The following is a 22,444-nucleotide window of genomic DNA, read 5'->3' as shown; positions in this document are numbered from 1 at the left end:
ATTTGGTAGATCTAAAGCAATAATACAAGGAACATCAATATTTCAATCTCATATTCTCAAACCTATTCATGACACAATAATTGAAACAATATATATATATATATATATATATATATATATATATATATATATATATATATATATATATATATATATATATATATATATATATATATATATATATATATATATATATATATATATATATATATATTCAACCACTCAATATTTTAGAATGATTTAGATGAAATGTTTTTGAACATTCTTACACTCACCAATTCTGCATTTATTTGGACAACAATACAGAACAATTATTACAATTTAAAATAATATTATAATATTAAATATTATTACAATTTATTTGTGTGATGCAAAGCTGAATTTCCAGCATCATTTCTCCAGTCTTTAGTGTCACATGATCCTTCAGAAATCATTCTAATATGATGATATGCTGCTGAATAATATTTTTTTTTAAATATAATTATCAATGTTTCATATTATCATTATTTTTGTGGAAACTGGTAAGGTTGGGCTAAGTGAGATATTTTTATTCAGAAAGGGATGCATTAAATTGATCAAAAGTGACAGTAAATACATGTATAATTTTACAAAAGGTTTATATTTCTTATATGTTCTTTTGCATTTTCTATTCAACAAAGAATTTAAAAAAAAAATATCACAGTTTCCACAAAAATATGAAGCAGCACTGTTTTCAACAACAATAATAATTAAAGATGCAAGCAGCGATGAAAGGGCCCTCGCACCCAGGAGCACTGCTCCCCGGTTGCCTCAGGAAAACAGCGAATAGTGGGCGACATGCATTTAAGCGGGCAAATCAGCATGTGACACACTGAATACTGGATTACATTTTAAAATATATTAAAACAGTTATTTTAAGTTGTAATAATATTTTACAAAATTACTGTTTTTACTTTATTGATGCAGCCTCGGGAAGCATGAGAGACTTGTGACCAATAGTGTAAGATAAATACGCACTTTGTAGTATGTCTTGGCATTGTTGAATAAGAGCTGAAAGTCGGCTGTGAGCTGTTCAACGTCATCATACTCCTCCATCTTCAGCTTCTGCTGGATCTTCATCATGTCAATGGGCTGGGACACCACATCATAGTAATCCGGCTGGTTCCTGTAGGGACGCATTGCATGTCTTATCTATTGTGATGTTGAAACAGTTTAAGTTTTAGGGCCAGATTTACTAAACAGGGCAAATTAGCGTGAGAGTGCAATTCCATAAAAGTGCAGTGGACAGTGGATCTGTCTACTCAATGCTCATCACTGCAGCATTTCATGTGATGGGAAAAGATCTAAAAATAATGCTATAATCAACACTTTCACGATTCGTTCATCTCAACAGCTGTAATAGTAAAAAAAAATTGTAAAAGTTTTGGTTTTATATTAGGTGGCCTTAACTTCTATGTACTTACATCAAAATATAAGTGCAATGTACTTATTGTGTTCATATTGTATTGCAAAACACTTTTGCTTCTATTGAGGTGGGAAACGGGTAAAGTTAGGGACAGGTGTGGTGGTGTGGGTAAGTTTAAGGGTAGGGTTAGGTGTAAGGGAAGTGTCAACAGTGTAATTATAAATGTAACTACAGAAATGAATTACAGATGTAAGCCAATCACATTAGTGGGCGTTTACACTGAAGTCTCAGAGCAGACACGCCCCTTCAAACAGAGCATTCAAGCCAGAGGGCTAAAATCAGGATAGAAAAATGCCTTTTATTTCTAAATTATGACATTTTGTGATGTAAAAATCATACTAACAATACAAGTACACCTCAGAAAACATTATAAAATTAATTAAAAAATCCACATCATGGGACCTTTAATAAATCACCGTGCATGATTCATTTAAATACTCTCCTCCCATACATTTTGCGCCTGAAAGGGAAACTCCTACAAATACATATGCAATAAGGTCAGCCGCAAAAATAACCCTGTCCACACCTTTTAAGAGCTAATTTATCACTGCATGTCTTTAGTAAATCTTTTTAACGCCAAAAGAGGGTTTGCGCTGGCACAAGCTGTTAATAAATCTGGCCCCAGGTTTTAGATATTCAGCAAATGACATTAAAACTGCATAACTGGTTAGATCTCTCATGTGTGACGGACCTTCTCTTTGGTGCTCTGATGAAGAGTTCACACAGCATCCTGCCCTGATCATCCTTATAGTCTCTGATAGTGTTGTACAACTCATGACACACAGCAATCTGTAAGAAAAAAAGATGGGGCACAATGACACACCGCATCTGCAATATTCCTAAAGCAGTTTGTGAAGTCACTTCTGTGAGATCTGTATCAGAAGAGCAATTAAAACATAAAACGTGACAGCTGTGAATGAGCGATGTTAATATGCAGTTAATGATGTCAGAGACATTAAAGACTAGCGTAGTCAAAAATATAGATAATTCGATATGTAACTACTGAAATCCCTGAAAGGGTTTCATTACTCCTTTTCTGCAGTATTGATACGCCGATACCAAACTGACACTCTTTTCTCTCTGACGGTGAATTGACACACACACGCCCCCTGTCACTCACTCGTCCCATTCGCTCTGGTTAAATAGTGCTTGAATTGCTCGTAATTTTAGTCATTCCCACAGGTTTCGCCCTCACACCAAAAGTGCGCAAACCACTGATCTATATAAGTGATGCTCTCATAAAGCCGCATCTCAAACAGCTTGCGAGTACCATATTTACTTATTTTTTTGTGGTTTAATGCACTTAAATGATAAAATATATACAAAATTATGTCAGTTTTGGAACATCAATAGTTGAGCAAAAACGCATGTTGTTTAACAGTATATTGGATCCGTGCATAAACTCTATTGAAGTGCATGGCGCAGGTACACTAAGGGCGTTTTCACACCTACCTTGTTTGGTCCGGATTTTCGGATTTTTCAGTTTGGTCCGAATCAAAATTACAGGTGTGAAACCTCCCCCGTACCACGGTCCGGACCAAAAAGACGAAATTTGGTCCGACGAAAAGAGGTAGTCTCGGTCCGGATCAAACTGAACAAAGGTTCGTTTCGTTTCTAGTGTGAAAGCATTTTCTGTATGGTTCAGACCATTTAAAGGAAGTTCCTGTTTATGTTTAAATATTATAATGTTATTTTTAAATTCAATCTAGGCTACATTGATTATGAAAAGTGAAAAGATGCGCAATATGTCAGAAGACAGAAGGTCAGAAATGATTTTGAACGAAATTTTGAATGATTTTGCTTAGAAAGCCTTCTTTAATGTGAATTTCGTATTGTATAAATTGTATCTTAATTGTAATCAACGTTTAATCAGATAATTGCCTGGATTTAATAAATAAGAAGCAAATAGTCTATAGCAGACAATAATCGCGGGAGCGATCACATGCTTTGTACATGAACTGGAGCGCGTCTCAAATAAACCGAAACTCAGCAGGCTACTCATCTCAAAAACATGAGAAATATGTGTATATAAAGCTTGAAATGTCCACCTTTAAACGTAACGAATAAAAAATAGTCAAGCAATGCTCAATGATCAATAGTGGCAACGATATGCGTCCGTTCATTCATTCTTGTCAAAGACATTGACGTCAGACGCACGTCCGTTTACATTTACATGGAGGAATTTATGAGCGGAAAGACTGAACGCTTCGCCAGAGAGGAATCCTTTTATTTTTGAACATTTAAAAATGTTTGTGCGCTGCTGCGTCCCTGTGTGTGTAATAATCAGAGTGTACGTGTGTTCTGCACCCGCCTTTAGGTGCATATTACTAACACGCCCTTTAAATAACACAAAAATACTGCGCTGTTGACTTTAGACCAGGTTTTTGTTGGTCAATGGCGCAGTCGTTTTCAGTTCCTCAAAATAGCAACACACCAACAATGCGCCAGAACACACCTGGTTTTCAGACCAGCACACCCATGGGCGAACAGATGGGCGCGAGGGCATTTGCTATTTAAACAACGTGGTGCTGGGCATGAAAAGGATAACTGCGTCGGACTGAAACTAGCAAAACACACTTGCCTGGCGTCGCATTGCGCCGGGTGTATGATAGGGCCCTTAAAGTGACAGCAGCCTAACAAACCTGCTGCTGTCTGTCATGTTGAACAAAACACAGAGAAAATCACTCGCACATCTTGACTGAATAACTTTTGTAACTTTAATTGTAAGTATTAATCTGTATTTCTGTATAGTCTTCACATTTGATTACTTTAATTTCTGTAGTATTTCTTATCTAAATACTACTGTTAGACCCACCTGAAAAACGTAAAGCCACGTTTATTTCATTTATTTGAATGTATTTATTTGTGCTTTCATTTGCAATTTGTTTTTTTGTTCTTATTTTTTGTAAATGTAGTTCAACGATTCAAACAAAGCCTCCCTGTTCTGTGTGTAAGCTATTGCAACCAAATTACCCAAATTAAAATAAAAAACAAATTATCTGTATGGAGGTATATACACTGACCAGGCATAACATTATGTCCACCTTCCTAATATTTGGTTGGTCCCCCTTTCGCTGCCAAAACAGCCCTGACCCGTCGAGGCATGGACTCCACTAGACCCCTAAAGGTGTGCTGTGGTATCTGGCACCAAGATGTTAGCAGCAGATCCTTTAAGTCCTGTAAGTTGCGAGGTGGGGCCTCCATGGATCGGACTTGTTTGTTCAGCACATCCCAAAGATGCTCGATTGGATTGAGATCTGTGGAATTTAGAGGCCAAGTCAACACCTCAAACTCGCTGTTGTGCTCCTCAAACCATTCCTGAACAATTTTTGCTTTGTGGCGGCGCATTATCTGCTGAAAGAGCCACAGCCCCCAGGGAATACCGTTTCCATGAAAGGGTGTACATGGTCTGCAACAATGCTTAGGTAGGTGGTACGTGTCAAAGTAACATCCACATTGATGGCAGGATCAAGGTTTCCCAGCAGAACATTGCCCAAAGCATCACACTGCACCCGCCGGCTTGCCTTCTTCCCATAGTGCATCCTGGTACCATGTATTCCCAAGGTAAGCGACACACGCACCCGGCCATCCATGTGATGTAATAGAAAATGTGATTCATCAGACCAGGCCGCCTTCTTCCATTGCTCCGTGGTCCAGTTCTGATGCTCACGTGCCACTGTTGGCGCTTTCGGCTGTGGACAGGGTCAGCATGGGCACCCTGACTGGTCTGCGGCTATGCCGCCCCATACGCAACAAACTGCAATGCACTGTGTATTCTGACACCTTTCAACTAGAACCAGCATTAACTTTTTCAGCAATTTGAGCTCCAGTAGCTCGTCTGTTTGATCGGACCACACGGGCCAGCCTTCGCTCCCCACGTGCATCAATGAGCCTTGGCCGCCCATGACCCTGTCGCCGGTTCACCGCTTTTCCTTCCTTGGACCACTTTTGATAGATACTGACCACTGCAGACCAGGAACACCCCACACAAGCTGCAGTTTTGGAGATGCTCTGACCCAGTCGTCTAGCCATCACAATTTGGCCCTTGTCAAACTCACTCAAATCCTTATGCTTGTCCGTTTTTCCTGCTTCTAACACATCAACTTTGAGGACAAAATGTTCACTTGCTGCCGAATATATCCCACCCACTAACAGGTGCAGTAATGAAGAGATAATCAGTGTTATTCACTATACCTGTCATAATGTTATGCCTGATTGGTGTATATATGGCAGTTTCGAATATCGATACTTTTCAAGGTATCATATCAAAGTTGGAAATTCCAGTATCGTGACAACACTATTAAAGACATGAAGTGTATTGAACTCACAGGGTCAACCGTGGGGATGTTTGTGGTTCTTCTCCTCTTCCGACTGGTTGAAGGTAGGGATGGGGTCTGGCTGTCCTCAAAATCTCCTCCGCTCACACTGCTGGATGGAGACGTGGCTCTCCGTCGCTTTGAGCCCATTGTAAAAGCTGGAAAAAAGATACAAGTCAGTTAATATTCAATCAAATTTAAGCTTATTTTAGATCAAACTGAGAAGCTTATTTTAGATCAAACTGAGATCCTTAAATATATTTTATAAATTGCTGTCGAAGTAAAGTTGTTGCACAGTAATACTAGTAATCTAATACCAGGGCACTAACAGAGTTATGTGATTAAGAGCTGCTCTTACAAACCACTGATTCCACCAAAACACCAGTCACTACAGCTACTAACAATAAGATACAATTGTGGTGATTTGCTCTCTACCAACGCTGTTATCAAATATCAAAAAGATTCTGAAAACTCTGTTAGAAATGAGACCAAATGTCAATTTAGAAATATTTCATAATAGTAAAAATAATTGTAGTGACTGGTATTCTGGTGGAAACTATGCTTATCATGGTAAATGGTCAGTAAACCAACATTTTCAAATCAAATGTAATAACGTATTTATTAAAAATACACATACAGTATTGTAATTGGCTTTGTCGTGAATTAACAGTAATCCCACAATACAGTAATACTAGTTAGTACCATTTACTAAGGGAATTATTTTTAGACATACATTTACCAGTGTTGTGTTTATAAAAATGGTAGCCATAGTTTAAAAAATTGTTACTACAATTATTATTGGTAAAAGAAAATTGTAACTAGTGAGGGTCACCACCAAAATCGGAGAAAGATTCTGAAAGCTTCTAACACTGCTTATAAATATTGTAATGTAAATTATAATTAAATAGTATTTACATTAATCTAAATCATTGAACATATACAGTAGCCTATGTGGAAAATGCTTACCAAGGGCAATCGGGACTTTGGAAAATCGGTATTACTTTCAAATTAGTGTATGTATTACCAGTAGGGCTGTAAAATCGAAAACTGTGATTAATCACATCTAACATAAAAGTCTATGTGTATATATCACTATATTATATATATTTATGTGTGTGTGTATATACTGTATATATACACACACACACACACATATATTTATAATTTCTTATGTAGGGTAAACGTACCTATTCAAGGACCCATTAAGCACACTACTATCTTTGAGCTCAGATTATAAAAAAATAAATAAAGTATCATCCTACTTGATGTCTTAACCAATTGATGTGTTTGTTACTATATACCTCCTGTAATTTCAAGCTAATTAGACCATTTCACAATGAGATATGTGTATTCATGTATTCACACTGTTTGTCTGCCATTTTGAAAGCTGTCTGAAAACTTTCATCAGAAGAGTAGCCCCGCAAATGTAAATATTTTTTTTTTAGATGTTTAAACCTTTATTTTCCATAAGTATAACTTCTTACTGCAAAATTAAGAGATTAATGTTTATACTTTTGCATAGTATAACCTGGAACATGGGAAATAATTACAGTTGGATCCAAAAGATAGCTTTAGCAACTTAGCACAGATGCTACGGAACATTGTTAGCTTACTAGCTGAATAAGATTGTATGCTACACTAATATATTACTTCACAGGCATTGCAGGCTTGTACTTTTAAATACATTACATACAGTTTATTGATTTTCTGTGGTTTTACACTGCTGTAAACTTATGTAAAGTGTGTTTAAAGGGTGCACTACTATGAAAATCACAGCTTCAGTGGGACATCAAGTATAATTTCATTTCAATAATAGCTGTTCATAATAAAATTGTATGGACTTAATACATGACCTAGATAATTTTTTTTTTTAGCAAAATTGTCCTAACTGGTAATAATATTTATTCATTAAAAACGGTTTGCTGTTCCAGTAAAGCTCAGTGTGCTCCTTTAAGCTCATCCACATTGAACATATTTGTAATACTTCATACACATACACAGACTTTAAATATTAACTGATGGCTGTCACTTCAAGTTAATCTTTATGAAATTATTCTTTAAAAATGTTGTTTAAAATAAACAAGAATTTCCCCCCAAAAAACATGATGTGAGCTTAATGGCAACAGGGATGTGCTTAAAGGATACAAACATGTATTAAAGCACAGCCAGACTTTTTGATCTTAATTTTGTCATTTAAAATAAAATATCATTGTCTGAGAGAATAACTTCTTGTACTCAAACCAATACCCTGTGCACTAAAATGTAGATTTTGGTGAACTTAATAGGTACCTAAACACACACTTTTATGTTAGATGTGATTCATCGAGTTTACAGCCCTAATTACAAGCAATGAGATAAGCATTTAATACAATTGTTTATTGTTGTGTAGTAGAACATTAGCAGTAATCCTAAATCTTGTCAATGATTGTTAATTCCCTCTAACTAACAGAATTAGTGGCAGCTGATACGTCTAAACATTCATGTGTTATTTAAGCGATGTTCACACTTTTGTAAGAGAGTATGCAGAAGCTGCATATCAACAGGGCACCGCTTCAGCACAAACCTGATTTTTATTATGCTGTAATAACAATAGCATCTCCTACATGAGTGATGTGCAGCTATGAGACAATGCGTGGACAGATGCATTTATGATCACGTCTGATAATCACAGCCACTTCAACAGTGTCTGCAGGAGACTCAGTGTTTTGCAGTGCGATGGTGATGATGATGAAGACGATGGGACCGTTATGTGTCTGCAGACACAAGCTGTGTGACACATGCATCAGCACAGGCGGAGAAAAACAAAGACATACACATATACAGACACACACACGCGCGCGCGCGCACACGCATTGGGCCATGCAACACTGACTCTGCGTGATGATGCTCGCGCTTTATTATAGCATGAACACCAGACATTGCAAACAATACACAGAGCGCGCGAGCTGCAGGCCTTACCGTCCGTGTCTGATCAGCTGTCTCTGTGAGCTGTCTGAGGACTGACACACATTCAACAAGGAGGCTGAGTGATTTATTAAGAAACTGAGAGGAAAAAAAATTAACCCGTTACAGCGCGAAAGCGGAAGCGGAAGTGAGGAGTAGAGACACGTGCTGCGCTGTGAGAGAGAGGAGCGCGTGCTGGAGCTGCGACAGACATGAAGAGACCGAGTGAGTACATACTCTCAAACATGTGGTTATTATTAGCGTACTTTAACTATACAACCACAACGCAAATCGTTATATTTACCCATTGTTGGCTATAAGGATGAATCAGGAGTAGTCTAACACACTGACCTAACTCGCGTGTCTTTTGTAGAGTTGAAGAAGGCGAGCAAACGCGTGTCATGCGCCAAACGCTTCAAAATACAAAAGAAGGTAAGACATTTAAACTGTCCATGTACATTATATAAGTTAATATGGGCTTTGGTACCGACCTGGTTGTCAGTTAACTAGAGCTTGGTTTCAAAAAAGTGCCATGTGTACATTAGAGGTTTAACACACACACACAATGTTGTACAGGTCAACATTTTGGGAATATTACTATTTATATTTTTTTAAAGGGGTCTCTTATGCTCATCAAGCCTGAATTTATTTGTATTTATCAGAAAAAAAACAGTAATATTGTAAAATATTATTACAATTTTCTATTTTAACTTGGGCCTATAATTTCTTTGTGATTTCAGCATTACTCCAGTCTTCAGTGTCACATGATCCTCCAGAAATCATTCTAATAGGCTAATTTATTATCAATATAAGAAACTGTTGTGCTGCTTAATCTTTTTGGAACCTGTGATATTAGTTTCATGATTCATTGATGTAAAAGTTAAAACGCATTTATTCCAAATATAAATCTTTTATAACACTGTCTTTCATTTTTTTTATCAAGTTAACACATACTTGCTGAATAAAAGTATTAATTTATTTCAACAAAAAAAAAGAGAAAAAAAAATCACTGTCCCCAAACTTCGGAAATGGTAGTGTATATTGATAAAAAAACATCTCTATTTTAAATATGCTGTTCTTTTGAACTTTTTATTCATCAAATAATCCTGAAAAAGTATCATTCATATATATATAGATAGATAGATATATCGCATGATATAAACATATTAAGCAGCACAACTCTTTTTAATATTGATAATAAATCAGCATATTAGAATGATTTCTGAAGGATCATGTGACACTGAAGACTCGGTTGTAACGATTTAGGAAAAATCGAATTGCTGTTTTTATTTTTTTATTTTATTTTAACAATACATCATTGTATAGTAATGGTGGAAAAAACGTGATCAGACCGTAATCGCAGCCTTTGCGGTTAGGAAATTGTGTTTTATCATATCGTGATATCGCAAATGCAATTAATCGTTCAGCCCTACTGAAGACTGGAGTAATGATGCTGAAAATCCAGCTTTGCATCACAGAAATAATTTATATTTTAAAGAATATTCAAGTAGAAAACCATTATTTTAAATTGTAGTAATATTTTACGATATTACTGTTTTTTCTTTATTTTTTATCAAATAAATGGAGGCTTGATGAGCAGAAGAGATTTCTTTCCAAAAAATTTTAAATAGTAATGTTTACAAAATTTTGAACAGTACTGTGTGTGTGTGTGTGTATATATGTATATTGAAAAATTTAAGAATTAGTCACAACTTTATTTATGCAGTGTAAAGGCATTCATCCCACCTCTAAGCTTCATGAAATTAAATGCCACTTCAGATGCAGCTTCTGCATTTCCTGTGCAAAGATGGATTTTGTCGATACTTTAATTGTATTGTTAACAGCGCTATAGTGTCTTATTCTAATGGAATTTATTGATTAAAATTTAAGAATGTGACGAGAAAGATGACACATTTAATAAGGTTGGGGGAAAATTATCTGGAAATCAATTACAGGGGGAAAAGTCTAAAATTTGCAGATTTAAGTAAAAAAAAAAAAAGTAATCTTTACTCAAGGGAATGTCTGATTTATTTGTCCAAAGGACAAACGCATGACACGGCTTAATGTTTAATATTGTAATCTTTCTCCATTGCTAGGTTCGGGAGCATAACCGTAAATTAAAGAAAGCAGCAAAGAAGAACGGGATAAGCCGAAAGCCAAAGGCAGATGTTGGAGTACCAAACAGTGCACCTTTTAAAGAGGAAGTGCTTCGAGAAGCAGAGCAGAGAAAACAGGAGGTAAGATCATTACTAAAACCAGTGGAAATCTAACTTAATTTGTAAAGTGTTTTGTACATATCTATTACTGAAGCAAATGTCTTTGCACTAAACTGATGTGTATTAATTGTGTGTTGTTGAAGCTTGAAGCTCTGAAAGAGCAAAACAAGATTGTAAAACAGCAAGAAAGAGCTGCAAAGAGGAAAAATGAGAAGGAAGCTGGAGTTGAACCTACAGCCAAGAAGACTAAAAAGGAAAAAAAGGACAAAAAGGTATAGAAACATTTACTATAAAAGTAACTCACTGACCCTAGCTTCACTTCTAACAGTATTGTTTGTTTGCAGGGGGCGAAAGCTAGAGAAGCAAGGGCTGCGGTAGTTAAAGAGAAAAGCGCAAAAAAATTCAAATGCTGCGAGCTGAACAAGGCAAGTTGACAAACGGATATCCAGCATAACAAATTTGCAATAATATATTCCTGAATCTGTGTGATGATCTCCAACATTCACAAGGTTGATCTTACATTGGATTGAATTCTTGTGCAGGTTATTGAGGCATCTGATGTGATCGTGGAGGTTTTGGATGCTAGAGATCCTCTGGGCTGCCGCTGTCCTCAGCTGGAGGAAACCGTCCTGAAACACGAGGGAAAGAAGAAACTCATGTTCATATTGAACAAAATAGGTAAAGAGCAGTCTGTATTTCCATAACCTTAAAGTCATCCAGTTATCATGATGGAAACGGGTTACTAAAGTCTCTCTTTACTTTCTAGATCTTGTTCCTAAAGAAAACCTAGAGAAATGGCTTGGGTATCTTGAAGCTGAGTGTCCAACTTTCCTCTTCAAATCATCGATGCAGCTAAAGGACAGAACTGTGGTATGTGGTTCCATAATACAAAACATTCCTTAATTAAATGGGATATGCAACAAGGAAAAACTGTTGGGTGGCCCTGATTGGTTCAGAATTGATTGGATGCTAACATTTTAAACTGTTTTTGTTGATGATGGTTTTTAAAATAAGTCTCCAATACTCAAAGTTGCATTTATTTTGTATATTTACTTTGTCGGCTGGAGACCCAAGTTTATTTTGAAGATGAAAAACATACCAAGCGCAATGTTCTCTCACCATTCCTGGGGCTAAAATGGTCATACTGTCTGGTTCTAGTAAGAACTCTAGCTGCTGCTTTTGGACCAGCTGGAGTTTGTTTATTAAGTCAAGTCAACTTTATTTATATAGCGCTTTTAACAATGTAGATTGTTTCAAAGCAGCTTTACAGTGTTAAACAGGAAAATAATGCAGCATAATTTTATTCAGCTGTATAGCCATTCTGTAAAAAACGCTGATGTCATCAGTTCATTTCAATTATCATACAGTGACAGTGTGGGCTTTAGATCAATAATTCGATCAGTAATTTAGTTGAAATGGTTAATTTAGTTTATTAATTAGATTTATTTCAATGTTTAGTTGAAAAATTATTAAAGGGATGGTTCACCCAAAAATTAAAATTCTGTCATTTACTCACCCTCAAGTTGTTCTAAACCTGTATGAGTTTCTTTGTTCTGCTGAACACAAAAGAAGATATTTTGAAGAATGTTTGTAACAAAGCAGATAGAGCAACCATTGACTACCATAGTATTTTTTTCCCCTTCTATGGTAGTCAATGGTTGCTCTATCTGCTTTGTTGATGTTAATGTAGATGAACTATCCCTTTAAGCATGCTTGGCAACCACCCAGTAGAGCATTACAATAATCTAGCTTTGAGGTTATGAACGCATGAACTAACTGTTCAGCATTTTGCATTGAGAGCATGTATTTTTAAGATGGAAAAATGCATGAAACATTCTTAAGCATAATCGGGTTAAGAGCGTTCATGTAAACGCTCTCATTGTCATCTCATATTCTCTGATTTACAGAATCAGAAGAAGCAGAGGGGGATTAATGCAGCTCTGGATCACAGCAGAGCTGCTTCATGTTTGGGAAGTGACTGTCTCCTACAGACGCTTACTGACTTGGCTAACAAGAAAGATAGCGAGACCATGCTTAAAGTTGGCATTGTCGGTAAGTCTTGTCATTTGTTTGGACCACGGTGAAATCTATTCATCGTGAAATAATTTCTTGACCGGCTTTGTTTCTTTTAAAAATGTTTGATATTGAACCTTTTACTGTTGCCTTGTCTTAAGGTTTCCCTAACGTGGGAAAGAGCAGCATCATCAATAGTCTGAAAGAAATCCGGGCCTGTCATGTTGGCATACAGAGGGGATTGACTAGGTAAAGCTTCATTATTTTAGCGTTCTAGGATATGTGAATTTGAAGCATGATGACTATATTGGACTGACCACAGCATGAAGTCTTCCATCAATCCAACACTGAGCTTCATATCCCAAAATGCATTTCTGCTGGCAGGTATTGAGCCTCAATAACATACCACCCTCAATTATCCCCCCCCCCCCCCATATAGATGTATGCAAGAAGTGCATATTACTAAAAGGGTGAAGATGATTGACAGCCCAGGGATTGTGGCGGCCCCCAGTAACCCAGGAGATGTGATGGCCCTCAGGAGCCTGCAGGTGGAGGAGAAGGAGGAGAGTCCCCTGGAAGCAGTCAGGAGTCTACTCAAACAGTGCAATCAACAGCACGTAAGCAACACTATTACTCATGTCGTGGAAAAAATAAACTTTAATCATTATCATGGTGAAGCTGGAATTGAAAAACACGAGCAAAGTGTCTTTTATAAGCTTTTATTCTTGGCAAGGTCAATTCGGATTGCAGGTTGTGCAGCTAGGAAAGACAAAGTGGAAGCCTCGCACTCGTTCTTTTATGCTGCGTTCACACCAAACGCGAATAGAGCGTCAAAATCGCGTCTACAGCGTCTAGTTGGAATTGGACACGCGTATAAATCGAGTGTTTGAAACGAAATAGACACGCGTTCAAGGTGCTCCAGGAGAAATGTCATAAAACACCACTCTGCTTCTTTTCATTTTCATTAAACATGTATATTAAACATTAATAGCCACACAAATGTAGTCCAGACAACTCCTACATTATCTTCACTGCATGTATATTTAAATATCCTTAAAATAAATTAAGTTATGAAACTTCTTTGCCCTCAGTCAAAACGATTTGGCAGACAACAAATTATAGATTCATGACACCAAAGATTGCCCGTTAGATCCACACACGACGAACCACTACAGGACATCAGAGCCAGCGGCAAACGTCAGAAGGACTGGCCGAGGAAAGGCTGCTCTCGCCGGGGTTAATGAGCGCTGAGCGCCCGGTGATCGCATGGATCTCAACTCCAAAAACGGAAGAAAAAAAATAAATAGGCGCTATCTTTCTAAATAAACCACAGATTTGAGCTTTAAACAACTACATTCCCACCTGAAAGTCTTAACTAGATTTTGTGACACAATAGTAGTATTTTTAAATTATGCAGGGTTTCTCATCATGTCACTTTACCACGTGACAGCACCAAGCAGGCTCCTGATTGGTTAACGCGGCGCAAATTGACGCCAAAGTTTAAATTCAAACTCGGGTGTCAAAAAACACCATTTGCGCATAACGCTCAATTCGCTTCAAATGAGACAGAATCACGTCCATCGCGCCACAGAACCTCCAGGCGTGCGTCAACGCGCCTTTCCATTGACTTAACGTTGAAATCACTCGCTCCTGACGCTCTATTGAACGTAGCATTATACTCTCATTTCAGTGGGTGAGGACTTCTTAGTCAATAACACAATAACAGTCTTAAGAAATATTGTGCCATGAATGAACAAGAGATAGAAGGCTTTAAAATCCACAAATCCCCAGCATTTACCATGGACTTAATGTAGTAACGCTAACTGAATGATAAGTTGTTATAGTATAGTGGTAGATATAGACGGGGAAAAAAGTTGGAAGTCACAAAGACAAAGATAGATTTTCTTCAAATTGTGACCTGAATTTCAGAAAACAAGTATAGAGCTAGGGCTGCACGATATGAGGAAAAGCTGCGATGTGCGATAACATTGTTTACTATTGCGATGACGATATGACTTGCGATAAATATTCAAATGTGAATGTTAGCTATACTGTTCCCACGTCTTAGTGCTTTAATAGGTCGTGTTCAGTGTTGGGCAGTAACGGAATACATGTACCGGCATTACGTATTCAGAATACATATTATGAGTAACTGTATTCCGTTACAGTTACAATTTAAATAGTTGATATTTAGAATACAGTTACATTGTTGACATTAACCATACTTCTCTGTTTCATGAGTTTATTTACTCTCTAAATAAATCAAGGCAACTCAATGCATTTCTCAGAACGCCCCAATATGAAAACGAAAAAATGCACAGTTTGCGTGATCAGTCGGAAAAGGAGCAGCGGGAGCTAGAGGTAGAGATGGAGCCAGAACTGAACAGAGCCAGGGCAAGAAATCGTTTCTATCTTGGAAATTCAAACAGCATTTCATATTAAAGAAAGAGAAGGGAGAACAAAATATAACACGGCAGTGCAACTGTGCAGTGCCGCGGTGGTTGGGGTGGCGGCTATACACGCACGCACGCCTATATATATTTTTTTATATAGCCTATATTATATATATAAATTTGTTATATATTCGTAAAATATATTATTCGTTTATATATTTTATTTTCAAAATGTAGGCTATTTAATTGACATTGACGTGTGTATATATAGGCTATATATTTTATATATATATATATATATATATATAAAGGCTCAAACATGCGTGTTTATTTTAGTAGCCCTACTTCCGTCAGTGAAACAACAAACTACAGTCTGTAAAACATTTAAATAAATATCTGTAAATAATCGAAATATAAATAGTATAAGTTAAATATTAGGTAAAGAAAAAATTTGTTTATATTTCCTCACAGACGTGCATCATGCCTCTTTGCGCTGAAAGGGAAGACACGAGCAGGAAAGAAGCATCGTTTTCTGATATCTTAATGTTTTCTCCTGATGTTCCAAAACTGATCGGCTACTTGTAGTAAAATGTGAAGAACGAAATTATCTTCCACAGGGTCAAGAACTGAGGCTTTGTTTGATTATGCGCTTTGAGAGAAAGCGAAACTAAAAATCTCCGGCGTGTATGAAATACGCTATAAACACATACATTTGACCAAGTCTAATAGCAAGCACAAACTGTGTTAAATAAAGTAAAGTTTGAAGTAAAATGTATCTGTCCTACTCCGTTTTCTACTTTAACACAGTAAATGATGCGAAAATAGCCTAGGCTACTCCTAAATTAATCAAACAAGGAAGACACGTTTAATCCCCTGTGAGAGACGTAAATGAGGATTTGGGGAAACAAATAAGAGATTCCATGTCCAGTAGAATAAAATGGAGTAAGCCTAAGCCTATTGTTAAATTCGAGGAAAATTGTGTGACCAGATAGCAAAATGCAAGCAATCTTAAATTTGTCTCACCACACAAAGCTTCCTCTCTCGTTCGGCCTGAATCCATATGTTTCCATGGCTGTGATGTAACATTTAATTGCAAACCTATTATTTATTTTGTAAATGAAGCTTTGTGCTTCACTCGTATCATTAATATTCACGTAAAACAGCATTTACAAACAGAAAAAGGTGTTTTGGCCGACCACCGCCGGTGCCCTGCTTAGTTGACGTGCAACTTTACATTCTCCTATGCGCTGATTTACCAGCCCAAGCGCCATTGGCCCCGTTGACGGCAGCTAAATATTTTATAATATATGTTTAGTAAGCAGGATTTGATGGCCGCATTACTACACTTATACAATGCAATTCAATGTGGAAGTAATCCAAGTATTCAGAATACGTTACTCAGATTGGCGCATGTAATAAACTGTTTTCCCTTATTCATCGTGTCAGGCTGTCGGTTGCGATGTGTTCATCGCGCGAGTTCATATCGCGATGACGATGAAAATTCGATGTATCGTTCAGCCCTATATAGAGCACTTCTATAAATCACTGAAGGTGTCTGTTAGTTCAGTGTGATGCTATAGAAGAGCAGTGGTACATTTAATAAGAGTAGATTATTTGCATTTTCCCACGTTAGTCGTTTTTGCACATTACTTTTGTTAATAAAAGTTAATTTGATCTGCATATCAATTCAAGCTCAGTGCTACACTGTTATATTTCCAATAAACAAACATGTAATATTATTGGTTACTGCACTTATTAATGCAAATCAATAGTATATTTAGGATTACATCAACTTTGATTTTTCCCCCCAGCTCCACCAGATCAGGTGCTGTAGAACTGTTAGGTGCTCTCAAATGTTAGTCTGGAGCCCTGAACTGTGTTGCTTACGTTTGTGGTATAAACTATCTGGTATTCCAGTCTGTGCTGTAAACTAAAGGATATTTTTAGGAAAGAAGTTCACTGATATGTCCTGCCCCAAAGGCGTCACCAGATTTTTGCATAGTTTTGTACCAGAATTTTTTTTTTATACAGGTTGGCAGGTCTAAGAAACTCATAGAATTCTAAATTAAAGCTGGGTGCACAGTGCGATTTATGATTAAATGAACATGATCCCTGCTGTAAGCCATGTCACACTGTAAGATCCAAGTTGTCAGACTGTATGTTAGTCAAGGCGCGTTAAAACGGACGCACGCAAGAGAACCTGTCCAGAGTTATATATGATCAATCAATTACGCGTTCAGTGACTGTGAGCTGCATTACACACGAGAATGAAATGGTGGCTACAAAAATATACAAAAGACAACTGCAAAACTGGATGGGGTTCATTTTCTGTTTAACCTCATACAGTAATGCTGTTTCATGTGTCTCTTTCAGATAATGCTACAGTATAATGTCCCAGACTACAGAAACTCCTTGGAGTTCTTGACCACCTTGGCCAAGAAACGAGGTCTCCTGCAGAAAGGTAGCATTCCAAACACAGAGCTGGCAGCCACGACATTCCTCAACGATTGGACTGGGTTCGTTTCAGATTATATTCACCATACATAACTCTTTTTGTGTTCAAGTCGAATCAGCAGTTGTCCTGTAGCCTCCCTCTTCCTAAGTGTTGTGTTGATGTTTTAGGGCTAAACTGAGTTACAACAGCAGAGCTCCAGAGCGGCAGGGCCTCCCCTCATACCTCTCTGATGCCATTGTGACTGAACTGCAGTCGGGTCTGAATATGGACATGGTGAGGAAGGGCAACGAGAACGTTATCAGAGGTACATCGGTTCATTGAACAAATCAGAATATAACACTTGATATTTTAGGAAACAACATATTAATGAAATGTACCTGTCCTCAGGTGTGCGGTTCCCAAATCTAACGAGCAGTATAAGTTTTAACTCCAAAGGCCCCACTGCTGGTGTGCTGAATGACAGTGAGCTGCCTAAAGAGACGATAACAACGACAGCAACAGCAACGCCAGTAGCAGAGGAGGTGGACATGACCACCAGCAAAGATGAGGTACTTCATATGAGCGACTTGCCTTTTGGAGCACTTCTGTCATCAGAGACCATGAGAAATGATGAGTTTTTCTTCACATAAGTCCTTGATGACCATTTAATCCAACTCTGATCTCTCTCTGACAGCAACTCCAGTAAATTCGATATTCACAAACCATGTATGAGACACATGTCATTGTTTCTCAGAGTGCACATTGAAGAAGTGTCTGAGGTTCAAAGCATCAAGATCTCTTATGCTGTCGATTACTACAAAAGATAATTTAGGGTTGTTGCAGTACGTAAAAAAACTCCTATTTACAGTAATGCATTTACAATGGAAGGCCGTACAGCAAAGCACTGCATTGCCATAAACAGCCAACACAGTTTTAAAAGTGTAGCCCGAGACATTTAACATGTTGACGTGAGATTAGTTTGATTGAAATCACCTACTAACTGGTCTTTGCTAAATTATATCCAATATTTCACTTCCAGGTAAGCCTGGTAACTTGCATATATATTTTGCACATGCGCGTATATGAAGTAAATATTAAAATGGTAACTTCACATCAGCTGCACAATAAATGTCATGATGGCCACATGTGGTGATGTCAAGTATAGGGATCATAGTTGATACCTGATCTGTGTGAACCAGGCACCACGATTTGAAACACATGTGATTCTCGGATTAATTGCAAAGGTTTTTAACCATCATAAGCCCTATCTGGGTGGTAATCGTTTCTTGTGGGGTCATTAGGTATTTTCATAATTGACAGGGGCTAGTCAGTAGGGATGGGCGATATGGGCTTAAATTTATCACGATATTTTCTAGAATTTATTGCGATAACGATATCAATGACGATAAATGTAGTATCATTCCCCATGTTTTTGGATACAAGTGAAAGCTGCATGCATTCTTGAGAGACTCAGAAAAACAAACAATGATCTATTAAAACGTGCCTGTCATCAAATAGGCTCCTATAATACACTATATATATATATATATATATATATATATATATATATATATATATATTTATTTATTTATTTATTTGATTTTTTTAAATGTAAAATTCCTTTTCAGAAATGGAAAAGTTGCATAAATAATTGTCTTCTGTAAAAGTGCAGGTAAAGTTTAAATAGTGCAACTGTGCTGAAAAACATCACACAATGCAAACAATAATAATTAAAATCAATGACAAGTTTTAAATGTAAACCGATTCTGTATGTATTCATACACTCATGTCATGGTGCAAACAGTGGTAAAAATAGCAGAAACAGCAAAAGTAAATATCCAAAAATGTCTTCAGATTACAAAAAAGTTGAAAATAATGATTTAATGATAGAACTTCAGTAATTTGAGTTAATAATACCACGAATTCTTCTACTAAGAAAAATAAACTGGACTAAGGAATAATGAGCTTCTGGGTTCATGAATATTAATCACGTTGTCAGCGCTCATTCCAACTGATTTGCTTAAATCAAAACAGGCGCAGTAATAGGTGCTCGCCAGCCAATGAGATTCCCGTTTGTGCATTCGTTTCTTCCTGTTCACGAAAGGCTGAATAATTCCAAATAAACGCCATTATTTTACAGGAAAATACAACAAAGGATATTGTTTACATGTAGCACGTCAATTCTGTGTGGTATAAGACTCTCTCGCTCCCTCTTTGAGTGTGTGTGAAACACTGAGCTCTCTCAGTCGCGCGCCTCACACTAGTGTTTACTGCGCGTCAAATACACTGCCTATTCATTGAGATGAACTGAAATAGTGTGCTTTACCGATCGATTGAGAGAGCGAATATCTTAAGCGCTCAGTCCAAGTGCTCAGCGAGTGAAAATACATCTGTATGTACAGGTTCAGATTGCCCTCAGGTAGCCCCTCGTTTAGCTATGAACTCTTCCGCAGCTTCCGCAATAGTTGTTTTCGCTCTGCACGTGAGATGCGGATTCAGTGCCGCCGCTCCCATCACGCACGGTGCTTAGGGCACCGAGTGAGTGCTGCGGGGGGCACCACAAGACAATTCTCTCTCCAACCCCCGTTCAGCTATACAAAGTGACAGATGCAGCCACCGCGGCCATCATAAAGTAATAACGACCAGCGGCGGCACTGTGCGGATGGGTCGCGCCATCGACTAGGCTTTATCGTTATTATCGCGGGAAGACAAATTCTTATCGTGGGGAGAATTTTTAACGGTTATCGCAAATTTTTTTTTTACAAACACCAAGGTCATGTGGTAATTTAATTGCTGTCCGAATCCACATCTCTGAGTTTCAAGAATATATCACTTCAAAATTCACTTATATCCTTTTTGACCACTGCAGGGCACCATACGGTTGCGTTTTGCTGTAATTTGGATTAATTTTAAAGATCTAGACTTTATTACTGAAATTTCATCACCGCTCAAAAAATTTAAATAAAAGCATGTTCACATTTGAGAATTATATGTTAAAATAACCAAGCAGCATTATTCACCTCATGTAAATAAGAGGCTGTATTCACTCATTTCCATGTGGAATAAAATGACCGAAAACCATGTTAACTATTGCGTCTATATACCTTCCTATTTAGTAATAATTAGGATATTATTAAATTAAATATGCATTTATTCTTATACCAAGCATATGACTTTATTTTCAGCAGACAATCATGTTATTGACCACGTGAGCAGCACATTCCCAGGATCACAAAACTCGCTTCTCCACCGTGAATAAATCACCATCCGAATGCACGAGTTTGATCACTGAGGTGGCATGCACATTTTATTTTTGCGGACTTCCACATGAAACAATTACCGTCAAATAGGGCTATGGAGTGAAAGTTAATAATTTGGTTTTTTAGGTCCTGTCGGTTTAAACATTCAAGCAATTTAAGCCCTTAGAGTGCAAGAAGACCCGAAAGAAGACGAAACTTGTGCTGTTTTCTGTTTGCGCACCGCACGCAAACACAGTGATGTCATCCAGCTCAGTTCAATTATCATAGTGTCAATGCGGGCGGATCAGTAATATAGATGAATATTTGAGAACGGAAAATGGATTGTGTTTGCTCTGTGCATTCGCTCTTAAAGTGACAGCAGCGTAATAAACCTGCTGAATCAAACAACAAAATACGGAGAAAATAACTTTTGTATCTTCTAGATTTATACAGACTATGGAGTATTTTAAATTTGATTATTCCGTTTTTTGTACTGATACTGTTAGACTTGCCTGAAAACGGGCTAAAGAGCTGTTATTTAATTTGTTCTGTTGTATATCTAATGCTTGCAACTTGTTTATGCAGATTCACTCCCCTACAAAATCACCCCAATAGAGCCATTCAAAGTCATCACAATATACATCACAGAAAAAACAAAACATCGTAATGTCAGTTTTTTTTTCCCAATATCGTGTTACTTTAAAGTTGAGTTTGAACCGAAGTAGAGACAGAACTGACATGCATCTAAGTGAAATGAATTACAAAGAAGGAAAGTAGGATGAGTATCATTTCTATCCATCAGTTGTTGATTGGATGATATGTCGTATTGTACTGAAAAAATGCAGTTGATTGTCGAGGGATGGGGTTTAAGCGGACTAAATAGTTGGAGAAGTCCCGCATATTTATTTTTACAAATGTGTCATGTCAACAGATTATGGTACACAGCTGCTGTCTATAGTTTCTCAGAATGCAGTAATTGTGGGATGTTGAATATTGATTGACACACTTTGTTTTTAAGCCTGAGGCTGAACCCCCTGTTTCAAAGACAGTGACACAGATTCAGGAGTCGACACCGATTCAGGAGTCAACACAAAAGAGAAAAGGTATGTCGTTTTGTGATTTACAACATTACGCTTCCTTTTTGATGTGTTCTGTCTATCTCAGTTGTTTTGTCTTTTATCTTCTGTAGACAAGCCAACTAAAGCAACGAAAGTGAAGTTCGTCCCCGTCAACGTTGACCTGACATCAATGCAGCACAACAACAATGACGACGCATATGATTTCAACACAGATTTTGTGTAACATTTCATCAACAAATGCAGATTTTTTATGGACTGAGAGGAATCGGATTATGAAATCGCACTCGGTTGGAGTGCATCTGTGTGTGTTAATACATAATAAATGTACGTTCCATATTATTTGACTAAATAAAGGGTTAATACTCTT

General features: G+C 37.3%; 2 protein-coding genes across 3 annotated transcripts in view; one reads left to right on the top strand and one right to left on the bottom strand.

Moving 5' to 3' along the window:
- pbrm1 (polybromo 1) overlaps positions 1-8,830 on the bottom strand; it is a 47,555-nt gene extending 38,725 nt beyond the window's left edge. For both annotated transcript variants that reach the window (XM_079844686.1, XM_079844685.1), the window contains exons 1-4: positions 8,719-8,830; positions 5,773-5,918; positions 2,136-2,233; positions 997-1,144 (exon numbers count right to left, since the gene is read on the bottom strand). In XM_079844686.1, the coding sequence (XP_079700812.1) occupies positions 997-1,144; positions 2,136-2,233; positions 5,773-5,910 (384 nt within the window). In that variant the 5' untranslated portion in view covers positions 5,911-5,918; positions 8,719-8,830. The remainder of the gene's footprint in view (positions 1-996; positions 1,145-2,135; positions 2,234-5,772; positions 5,919-8,718) is intronic.
- gnl3 (G protein nucleolar 3) lies at positions 8,606-22,444 on the top strand. The gene is made up of 15 exons (XM_079844689.1): positions 8,606-8,928; positions 9,077-9,135; positions 10,800-10,940; positions 11,063-11,191; positions 11,264-11,344; positions 11,462-11,597; positions 11,686-11,789; positions 12,827-12,971; positions 13,094-13,181; positions 13,372-13,549; positions 17,699-17,841; positions 17,948-18,084; positions 18,168-18,328; positions 22,017-22,101; positions 22,188-22,444. Exons 1-15 carry the CDS (start codon positions 8,916-8,918, stop codon positions 22,298-22,300), a joined length of 1,713 nt encoding a protein of 570 aa, XP_079700815.1. The 5' UTR covers positions 8,606-8,915; the 3' UTR covers positions 22,301-22,444.

The sequence above is a fragment of the Gobio gobio genome (genome assembly GCF_949357685.1).
Source record: "Gobio gobio genome assembly, chromosome: 19".
NCBI classification, from domain to species: domain Eukaryota; kingdom Metazoa; phylum Chordata; class Actinopteri; order Cypriniformes; family Gobionidae; genus Gobio; species Gobio gobio.
This window is presented reverse-complemented; position numbering and strand designations above follow the sequence as displayed.